General features: G+C 34.7%; 1 protein-coding gene across 1 annotated transcript; it reads right to left on the bottom strand.

Moving 5' to 3' along the window:
* Positions 1-7,481: 7,481 nt before the first annotated feature.
* Positions 7,482-8,679, bottom strand: LOC131329056 (heavy metal-associated isoprenylated plant protein 16-like). The gene is made up of 3 exons (XM_058362111.1): positions 8,534-8,679; positions 8,380-8,458; positions 7,482-7,963 (listed from the first exon to the last, which is right to left on the bottom strand). The coding sequence occupies exons 1-3, from the start codon at positions 8,537-8,539 to the stop codon at positions 7,677-7,679; spliced, it is 372 nt and encodes a 123-aa protein (XP_058218094.1). The 5' UTR covers positions 8,540-8,679; the 3' UTR covers positions 7,482-7,676.
* Between the last annotated feature and the right edge of the window lie 2,927 nt (positions 8,680-11,606).

Genomic DNA, 11,606 nt, shown 5'->3' with positions numbered 1-11,606 from the left:
CTCAGTTAATCAAAATTCTTGTTTATCTTTAACGTATCAATGGTTTAAGACTTTAAGTTAAGTGGTGTGCTTAAGATATGTGTGAGTAGAATTTATTATTATTTTTTTTGTAACAAAAAAAATATTATTAAGAAACTTGATAGGGTACAGTGTGTGAGAAGAATTATCCTTAAATTTTTGTTGATCATCAATGTTCTTGTTGGTCTTTTAATATCCTCACGAGAATTATCCTTCAGCTTTTGGGTGAAAGTGTCAGATATTTTGTTTTCATTGAAGCATAAGTATATACAAAGAAGGGTTTTTTTTTTTAACCGCAAAAAACGCCCAAAGCAGCATATAAAAAGAATTTATTAGAGCATCTTCAACCCTTGACTTCAAATTGGGGATGTCAATTTTTTTTTTAAAGGCTAATGTGGCATTTTGACATTTTCAATTTGACATCAAAACCTCCTTTGCAACTCTTATGCCAAAATACAAATGGTCATTTTTTAGAAATTTGGCATGGAGGAGGATGACTGTTAAAGTTGGCATGAGAAGGCTTGCCTTCAAATCCACGTGTATTTGGCATCAAAGAAGGCTGTTAGGTTGGATTGAATATTGGTGTCAATTTTTACCATTAAAATGTCCACGTAGAAATTAATTAGCACCTCCCATCTCCGGGAGATGCTCTTAGATCCTATGTATCTTGTCATGATTGTTTCACTTCTTCCAGGTCATTTTGGGAATAATATTCCTGAAGATAAGAAAAATACATATCACCAGGACTTTCCAAGAAAATTCCTAAAGCTCATACTTTATGGATTCCACTATTTCCGCCTCCAGAATTAGATAGAGATTCTTGGCCATTGTAAGATTGAAGGGACCACCAAAATGTGAAAAAAGAAAGGAAAAAACAAAAAACACTTCACGAGGTTATGGATTACAGTTGCTGTCCATGAACCAATAGATTCTTCATTCTTGGGTGGGTTTCCAAAAACAAATAACAACTGACGTCTATAGCTTAAGGACTTTAGATAAATTATTTTTGCTAAACGGACTTTTAGTTAATGTATGTAGGAAAACTTACATGTCTTGAAATTCGTGTTTTTATAGGCTTTAGTTGGTTTAGTCCTTGAAGCCCGTTTCGACAATAAAAAAAACCGAACTGAAAAGGCACAACATGAACCCCTGCCTCCTCCTTGCTTTATAGTGATAGAATCAATGCTTACGAAATCATTGCATATTGATTTTCTGTATAGGAGGAGGGTTTCATGCGTTGATGTGCCTTTTATCCTAATTCATTCATAATGTATTAATCAATGAGTAGATCTACATCTTTGTAAAAACTCATATCGATCGGATGTCAAGAACACAATGTTTAGAGAACATTAATTATTCTTATTGAAATTAAAGGCAAATATGAATTTGAAAATGTACTCCAAAATAAATTGCATTTAACCATGATGTTTCCATTGTCCGTTTGACATGAATTTTGATATGAGAAATTTGAATATAGTACTTATTGAGCTCTACACCATGAGCGCTCCAGATCCAATTTTGGGCTCAGACGAAACGCATAGAGAGGGCATAGCAGGCTCCCCATGTCTGTGAAGCAAAAGGGCCTGCTTAAAATTTAAAAATGTAGCCATCACTCGATTTCGTCGATAAATTTGGCAAGAATATCATTTTCCACGAAATAAATTTTGCCCATTTTTAATGTAGCGTCTTGTTTTAATTTAGTAAATCCCACCGCAAGTCAATGAATTGATGCCAACACAATCTGGCATAAATCCATGAAACCTACCCCGTTTCATTAATGTTCTTATTTTTTAAGTATCTTATTTTCCGTTTTACGAAATAAGTCATTCTCTCACAGCATGATCGTTTAATTGAAAATAGTTATGGGATATAAAATCCCTACAACATCATTGTTTGATTGAATTACAGGAAAATCAGGAACAGAATTATCTCAACGAGTAAAAAATCCTCGTGACTGTAGCAACGAACCAAACTCCTAGAATTCGAGTTTGTGTTCGCGTTTGCTCATTTCAAATCAGTTAATCACATAAACAAACCAAATTGTAATTTTCTTAACTTGTTAAATCTTCAATTCAAGCTCGAACAAGCTACTACTTGGCTTGTTTGATATGCTATTATGGTTAAAGAATTCAAGCTATTCGAGATCGGCTCGATTCGCCCCATAAAACCATCCAAGCTTGAGTGATTCATACTTTTAAAACTTGTTAAGCAAGTTTTAACAATCTACTGTTAGATTTGTTTGGTTCCAACTATATATCAGCCCTACTCGTGATGAGTATGCGCAGCTTTTGTGCATCCGTATATATATCCCCTTCTCTTTTAATTAAGGAAGAGAGAATCTGTATGGCATGGGGCCTTTTGTCGTTCTATTTATTTCATAAGATACCCATACCATCAATTGTATGATACTCCATTTCAATCCCATTCAGGACAATGTTGATCCTAGATGGGTCCATTTCAATCCCATTCAGGAGAAGAATATATCTTGGGTGGGATCTCAACCCTGTTATATATTATTGGTACCGACCACCCCCATACTGATAGGTATCAACGGGCACGCGGCCCCACTCCGGATCTTGCATGGATGATTTGAGTTGTTCAATAATTTTTTTTTTAAAAAACCGAGTGGGCCCATGAGAAATTAGCTCAATCCGATATGTGTAGGTGCTCGATCCAATCTTCCATTTTTTCATTCAAATTTCGGATCAACAGCTAAACTGGATGCCGTGTGCCTGACGGTACCCATCGGTAAGCTTCTCGTCAGTCCCCTTAGCTTTTTCGGTGGGCGATATATGCCTGGAATTCTGATTGAAAATATGAGCTACTGCAAAGACTTTTGCATGTGACTTTTGCATGTGAATCACTTTGCATATTCTTTTGGATAGCTAAATTCCATCCCTTCATCTCTCTCTAAGGCTCTTTAGTCTGGACCAAATTCTTTGAAAAGAGAAAGTGAGAGAATTAAGAATGTCAAACACTGTGAAAGTGAGATATTGGGCCGAACAAAATATCTAATTCATGTTCAAGACTGAGTAGTACCGGCCCCGAGCAAAGGGGAGCCAGGCTTTCGTCTTGGCACCATAAAATTGCTAAAAATAGGGTCCCTAAAAAATTGCGTAGTATTTATTAAATATGGGTTTGTAAATTAAATTTATTTTGAATGACCTTATCAAATAAGAAAAAACTCAATTGTACGTGGTCCACTTTGCAACACTGTCAACTACACAAAATTGCCCTATTTAATAGCAGAAATGATATTGGTACCGACGGGGTCGGTACCGAAATCGTAGGGACGGCCGCGCCGGGCCTTCTCCGGCCACCGGACGGCCGATCCGAGCCGTCCAAAAATTCTATAAAAAAAAAAAGAGGGGGCCTTCGCGGGAATCAACGGCATCCGAGGTATGTAAGGTGCTTGATCCGAGCACCGCGAATATACATATATACACGAAAAAAGGGTGCTCGGATCAAGCACCTTACACACCTCGGATGCCGTTGATTCCCCTGGAGGCCCCCTCGTTTTTTTTTTTAGAATTTTTGGACGGCTCGGATCGGCCGTCCGGTGGCTGGAGATGGCCCGGCGCGGCCGTCCCTACGATTTCGGTACCGACCCCGTCGGTACCTGTAGCATCACTCATTTAATAGCTCAATTTGACAAAAGAATCATGCCGCTCAACGAAAATAATTTTATGGAACCATGATTTTAATAGAAATATAAATGGTTAACAACGATGTAATAAAAATGATAGTGCTAAAACTGTTCTTATTAACGGTAAAGCTGTAAGTGCATAAAAGGGCTTGTACTAGGCGTATGGTATAAGTCTCTTATAGAGCATAATTTGGTAAGAATCTCACTCTCGTTAAGGTTGCACCACTTTTTTTGTGTGTGGCTATCATTTCTAAGAAATTGTTATAAAAGTGAGACAAATATTAAAGAAACTTGCATGAACATAAAACAAATACTGAGCACAATATGAGTATAAAATTAGTTCTTGAAGAACTATTATCAGGATCGATCTTCCAAACCCGATCATATTCTCATTACGTTCTTTCTGTATTGCTCGCTTTCTTTCCTTTTTATTTTTCTCCGTTGTACATCAGAATGAAGCTAAGGCAAATGGGGAAAGACTACAATACACATCCTTTATTTGAGTGTGTATCATATGCATCCCCCAAAACGTTATGAATTATAGAGAAAATGTTATGAATCGTATTGCTAAAAAGTTACGAATCGTATAAAGGTTACGAGATACACTAAAATGTTATGAATCATAATGAAAATGTTACGAATTGTATTGCTAAAAAGTTATGAATTCTAGAACAAAAATTACGAAACATGCTAAAATGTTATAAATGAACCATAAAATAAGTGCACATAGTACACCATTTTAAAGGGTGTGTATTGTAGACTTTCCCAGGCACAAATGATATAGACTTCATTTAAGTGTAATACATCGCTTTCGTAACTATTCTAACTGCTTCACTATCGGATGCATCCATCAGAGGAGGAAATTTCCCTTTTATGGTTATCCATCACTCTATGTCACTTTCATAGTTTCATTGCAGAAATTTTGTTGTAGTACTGGAGAGAAAATGAGTTCTCAGTAGACCTTGTGAATTACTCCAATTGATGTATGGTAAAGGATTGGGCTTCTTTCTTTTCTTTTCTTTAGGGTCCTGGTCCAAATTATTAGGGTCCTCGTTAACGTTTATAAGCCCAACACCTTGGGCATATCTGGTAGTTCCATCGTAGTAAAGCTGAACTTGGGCTTCAACTTTCTCGTGATATTTGTGGCCCTGCACATCACTTCTAGGTTCTTTGTCGAAGAAGTGCACTTTTTTTCACGGGAAAAGACTATAATATACACCTCTTAAAAGGGTATACCATATGCATCTATTTTATAGTTCATTCATAATATTTTAGTGTGTTTCGTAACTTTTATTCTAGAATTTATAACCTTTCAGTAGTACGATTCATAACATTTTCATTATGATTTATAACATTCACTACAAGAAAAATTACATTGGATGACGAATGAAAATCATCACAAATTGCATGTTTTTCGTCACAAATAATATAGGTGACGAAATTTTTTTTTTCAAGGATTCCTACTTGGTGACGAAATCTATTTTTCGTCACCTATAGTGCCTTTTGATGACGAAATATTTCGTCACTAAAAAGTGAATAATTGGTGACGAAATTTTTTTCCTCTCTTATTGTGCTGTTTGATGACGAAAAAATTTGTCACCTATAGGTCACATTGGTGACGAAAATTTTCATCACCAATATAAGAAATCGGTGACAAAATTTTTCGTTGCAAAAGACGTTTTCATATGGGAAAAAAATCCTTCTTTCTTGCTCCTACTGAGTTTCGAACGCCTTAAGTTTTTCACATAAGCCCCGACCAACTGCGCCACACACACACTTTTCAGTAAATATTTGAAATATCAAATATATAACATACATGTTTAACATGAAAATATATTTCGAATGTAATTTTGAACTTTTAAACATTAAAATTAGCAATTTTGATAAACATGAAAGTTGTAGGCAATTGAGTTATTGTTCAAACCCAATTTGAATTATCTCAATCGGAGTTTTTTAATAAAGAGTTATGTCTGAAATATATTTAGTGACAAAGCGCAATTCATAAATTTCGTTACGAAAGGTACCCATTTAACGACAAAATATATTTTTCGTCATTGAAAGCGTTAAAATGGTGACGAAATTATTTTTCGTCACCGAAGTTAAGCATTTGGTGACGAAAAAAATATTTCGTTACTAAATTGGTCTCTTTTGGCTACAAAATATATATTTTGTCACCAAATGATTATTTTTGGTGACGAAAAATAATTTCGTCACCTTTTTTAAGCTTTCGGTGACGAAAAATGTATTTCGTCACCAAATGGGTATCCTTTGGTAACGAAAATATTTTTTTCATCACTAAACAAGTATAATTAGTGATGAAATTATTTTGTTTTGGAAGTTGTTAAAATATTTTTTTATCCGATGTCACTACTACAAAAATAGATAAAGATCTTGGTCATTTGGCGTGATCTTTCACTTTTAATCTCGTATTCAAAACCGTGGTCTATCAAGGTGTAACTAAAAGTCCCTATCTTTTAACCACAGGATAAAAACTGTGATTAAAACTCATTAAAACCGTGACTAAAAACATAAAAATCGTGATTAAAAATTACAAAACCGTAATAATCTTAGTTTTTGAAAAAATCGAGATTAAAAGTGGCGTTTTCTTAAGGGAAAAAATCCCACTTTATTTATCATGTTAGGTTTTGAACCTAAGTCTCTTGAGTTTTGTATAGAAGCTTCAACCAACTGCATCACACACACTTTTCAATATATAATTGAAATATTTAATATATAACATTTGCGTTTAACATTAAAATATATTTCGAACATCATTTTGAATATTTAAATATTAAAATTAAAAATTTTGATAAACATGAAAGTTGTAGCCCTTTATGTTATTGTTCAAACTCAATTTGAATTATCTCAATTAATGAAGTTTTGAACATAGAGTTATATATACTCGAAATACATTTGGCGATGAAACGCAACATTCATAAATTTTGTCACCAAAGGTACCCATTTGGTGACGAAATATATTTTCATCCCCGAAAGTACCCCATTTTTTGAAAAAATATTTTTTTGTAGAATGGTTGAGAGTGACATTTATTTAGTGGTATTGCGCGCGGAGTCGATTAACGGGTAAGCGAATTTCAACTTTTCCTATATAAGAGCTTTCATAATAAGTCTAAAAAAAAATGTGATGTATTCTCTAACTGACTATCTCAGTTTCTAGATGATTGAGATTAAAGGTTTTTTTTTATCTCAGTTTTTTCGAAATGAGATATATTCTTTCATATACAATCTCAGTTTTTCAAAAACGAGATCTATTCTTTAAATTACAATCGCACTTTTAGATTATTGAGATTAAAAATCTTTTCATCTCAGTTTTTTTTGAAATGAGATATATTCTTTCATATATAATCTCAATTTTTTGAGAATAAGATCTATTCTTCAAGTTACAATATCACTTTTTAGATTACTGAGATTAAAAAATCTTTCCCTCTCAGTTTTTTTGTATAACTGAGATTAAAACTATAGTCCACAACATTTTATTACGTTTTTACAAAAAGTGAGATCTTTTTAGTTTTTGAACCGTGATCTTTATACCATTTTGTAGTAGTGTGTGTATATATACGTATATATACACAAAAAATAGGTTGTTTAAATCAAACATCCTACATACATCGAATGCCGTTGATTCTTGCAAAAAGACCCCTCGGTTTTTTTTTATAGAATTTTTGGACGGCTTGGATCGACCGTCCGGTGGCCGGAGACGGCCCGGCGCGGCCGTTGGTACGATTTCCCTATGTTTTGGTCGGTACGTATATCATTTTCAAAAAAAAAAAAATAGAGAATAACAAATGCCAATCAAAGATAAAAAACAAATAACGTGCTTTATTTACAGATGCTCTGCTAGCACCATCTTCCATTCAATCCAATTTAGTTACAGAGAGACAGAGAGAAAATGGAGATAAGGCGGTGTTTAACGGGCCTTTTTAAGGTAAAAACCTACTATTCCTTTTCTTCTTTTTTTTTCTAAATGTTTTTATTTTATTTTATTTTATGGAATTCACATGATGGAACAATTGTCGGGGTTTTGGTACCTAATCTCATGCATATCGGCCGTTCCATACGCATATGGGTAATTGTAATACCCCCATACTGGAATTTGCCCTATGGCCCCGTTTTCCCTCTGATCCCCACCGTCCTCCGGGACTGGGACCGGGCCTACGCTCACCAGCTCGGAATAGCCCATTTTCCTCCTGAACAACATCGTCAGGGCTGCCGCGTCAATCCCGTCTCCGGTCACCTCTATCTGGTTCTTGTCCTCTCCTGCCCAAGTTAACGATTCTATCCCTACAATTTTACGACATGATTAGTACTGTAACAAGTTGTTTTCTTGAAATTCAATGAATTATGTATTCTTCAGCAGCCAGCAAAAGTAATGGTTTTCTTATAACTGAATTCTTGGAAAATTGTAAGGGAACATAGAAATTAGGCCGAGTTAATTTGGACAAAAAAATTACTAGTATTATTGACAGTCTTTCTGTCATTCTTTTTTAAATTTTTACCGGATTTGCAGCGAAGTTTTGGAATATTTTCTTCTTGACATGTTGACTCGAAAAGTAAAAAAATTACAGTAAAAGGAACAAAGTTCACTAGATTCGAAAAAAATTACCACAAGAACAGAGTTCTTAGCGCAACCGCTCAGTCGCTTTCCTAAAAAATGGAGAGATTTGAGAAAGAAAAATAAGGTACGTGCAGATATATACCTGAAACACCACTCACAATTTGCAGGGCTTTGGAACGAGACTTTTCTCCGTTTATATGTAATTTAATAACTACCTTTTGCTGCATATGATCAAAAACAAAATTAGGAGTAATTCTTCTTTGTGACCCAAAATCGATTCTGTTTGTATTACTTACCGGCATGGTTTTGGTTTGCTGTGATCTTGGGGTTGCAGAGCTAGCTTTCGGCAGAGGTGTCCCCGAGAGAGAGAGAGAGAGAGAGAGAGAGAGAGAGAGAGAGAGAGAAGGAGAGAGTGAGTGAGCGAGTGCCGCAATTTGTAGTGAGAAGCAAGAAATCTTGATCATGATCATTCATGAATTAGGTGAAAAAATATTTGACCGACCAATGCACCTAGGAAAGTCCTTCTACACGTATCCTTCATCGATTGGTTGTAAACTATGGTCCACAAAACATGAAAAAGTATTAACTGCCATGTGACACTGTCACGTGGTCACCGAAAGTCCTACTATACCAGTATATTCCTACTATACTAGTATATTCTTTAATTAATTTTACTGACCTGCACGACTACTGAATAACTATTTCCAAAGAAAGTATTACTCCCTCTGTCCCTTAATGTTTGACATTTTCAGGAATGCGTGCCATTTTTAAATTGCATATATCTTTCAATCCATAATGTTTTAGGCGATTTTTTGAACTTTGTTTAATAGAACAAATTAAACTCTATCAAACAAGATCCATATTGCTTATTAAAAAAATTATGGATTAAAAGATATAGTTAATTTTTTCATAAAGCTGGAATAGTGAAAGTGCCAAACATTATGGGACAGAGGGAGTATATATCATCGATTAATATTACCAGTACTAGTACTAAAGGGTCTCAATTTCATTTCCGGTGCAAATCCTGTAAGAGTCCAATAATGGCCTTGGAACTCGATCGCCATCACCCCTCCATCACCGCCACCACCATCAAAACCATCTTGTTAAGCTATATCACCGCTATTTCTCCACCTCCACCTCCACCTCCACCATCATCACCAATCTCGATCCTGAAGAATATTCCCAATAAAAATATATGGACCTCCCCCCTGAATTAAAAAAAGACTATGGTAATTTTAATGATTCTCACTGAAACACGATAACAATATTATACAACTGTGACAATAAAATATGGTGACTTTGATCAATTCAAAGTCGTCTATGGAGATCGAGGGTCAACTAGGTAAGACGAACATACACTTAATTAGGAATCCATACAAAAATAATTTTTCACTACTTTAGAGGACAATGACTAGCTTCTCGATGCTTATTCAAATGTGGTTTGCCATTAATTTCGCTAAACTATTCCAACTTATTCAAAATCGCATCTTAAAAAGATGGGTCAGGTATTTACATAATTTCATCTAGTAATAGTGGTCATGGGCCAAGGTGGAGAGTTCAATTTCAGGTTTGGTTCACACACCATACACTACCCAATATGGTACTTGTCGGAATTAATATTGTATAAATGAAATTGTTTTCCCCCGTTATCTCAAACTTTTTGGTGTTTTTTCATTTCGATAATTTTGTTCAGAATGAATATTTGTTAAATTCATGTTATATTTTTTGGATTAATTATTTATCTTCATGAAAGGAGTCTAAAAACTAAAAAATTATGACCAAAATAAAAAAAATTGATGAAAAAGAAGAATTTCCAAATAATTGGTATTTTTTAATTTTTGTCTAAAATGTCATCTTGTATAATTTTTTTTCAACTTCGGTTCACGATTTTATGTTTTTCCGATTTCTCTCATCGAGGCAAATGTTTTTTTTTGCTCGGCAAAGGCGAAATTTTATAACACTCGAAAGGATATATCAAGAGGGAAGGCAGAGGAGCACACAAGCTCAAACTCAGCCAAGGGAAGGGGAGACGCAAATCATCCAGCAGGAGTTTGAATGATTTACGCCAAGACAATTACAATTTTAAAGAACAAATACCATCCCAAAACCCTTTGAAATCCTCCACAGAGTACAACATAATATTGAATTTGACTTTAATCCACATAGCCACCCTGAACTTAATTAAATCCACCACCTCTTCAGATCTTGCAATCACATCCTTAAAAATTAATATACCCATTCCGCGTCAACCAAATGGACCAAATTGTTGCGTAAAAACAAGCTTTCCAAATGTATTTTTCCAATTTTCTGAAACTATTGTCGAACCACCAACACAAAAGATCCACTATCGAATGTGTCGAGGCAAATGTTAATCCCAAGAACTACGACAGAAAGCTAAAAAAAATGATTGAGAAAAAAAAAATACTTGACAAAAGCTAAGAAGAGTGGGCCGTGATTAATGCTCATGAATTTATAGGTGATGTGATTATCTTCAGTTTTTTGATCACGTTTAACACCTTGGACGATTCTCCGTATTCAGGTCACCAGCAGAAGCTTTTAAAGTAGGGTTTTGTTAATGTATGCCTCCGGGGCATATGATAAACACTATATATTCTTTTTCATTTATTTCTTTTTGTATGGGAAATCTAAGTTCCAAACACTAGCCACAAACTCTTCATTTATTGTTTTTGAAAAGATCAACTTTTTTTGTTTTGGACAGAAATACCCCAATCAAACATATACTTTCCCTCCCAAAAAATTTTCGGCTTCCCTCATTCCCTCCCAAAATTAGTTGATTAATTCCTTTTCAGCTTTTTTTGGAACCGGAATTTTTATTTTTATTTTGAACAGATTGATTCCTTTTCACCTTCCTTGCACTCTGACTAGTATAAAAAATTATTTGAAAAACTAAAAAACTCATCAAATATATTCAAACTTAGAACTTTCATTAGATTGAAATCAACATCCAAAATCATGAACGATTCTTCCGAAAACTTTAATCTAATATTTCAAACAAAAAATCGGGTTCAACTCTACGGTTGTTGAAGTCATTTTCTTCCTTTTATTGCTCCATTTGAGAATGTAGCGTTCTCCTTCTCTGGACAGGTAGAGATATTATGGCCGGCACGCTTGCAAAGTCCACAATGTTTCTTTCGCTTCGCCAACTCTTTTCCACCTTTCATTCTTTTTTGCTTCGGATGCCCCTTTGTCTTTGAAATGGGAGGGCAATTCCATCATTCAAATCAAAATGGGTTTTTGAAACAAACTCTCCATCCATTGCAGTATTCGATGACGCAAATGAAGGGTGAGTGAAATTGTCCAAATCAACAAACTCTCCAGCCATGTTTTTTCTCTGTTTTTGTTGCTAAT

This window comes from Rhododendron vialii, chromosome 6a (genome assembly GCF_030253575.1).
Source record: "Rhododendron vialii isolate Sample 1 chromosome 6a, ASM3025357v1".
In the NCBI taxonomy this organism is placed as follows: domain Eukaryota; kingdom Viridiplantae; phylum Streptophyta; class Magnoliopsida; order Ericales; family Ericaceae; genus Rhododendron; species Rhododendron vialii.
This window is presented reverse-complemented; position numbering and strand designations above follow the sequence as displayed.

Bases quoted from the DNA above. Each gene is read 5' to 3' on its own strand.
- LOC131329056 (XM_058362111.1), bottom strand. The intron at 7,964-8,379 runs GTATATATCTGC...GTAAAATTGTAG, and splicing joins AATTGTGAGTGGTGTTTCAG to GGATAGAATCGTTAACTTGG.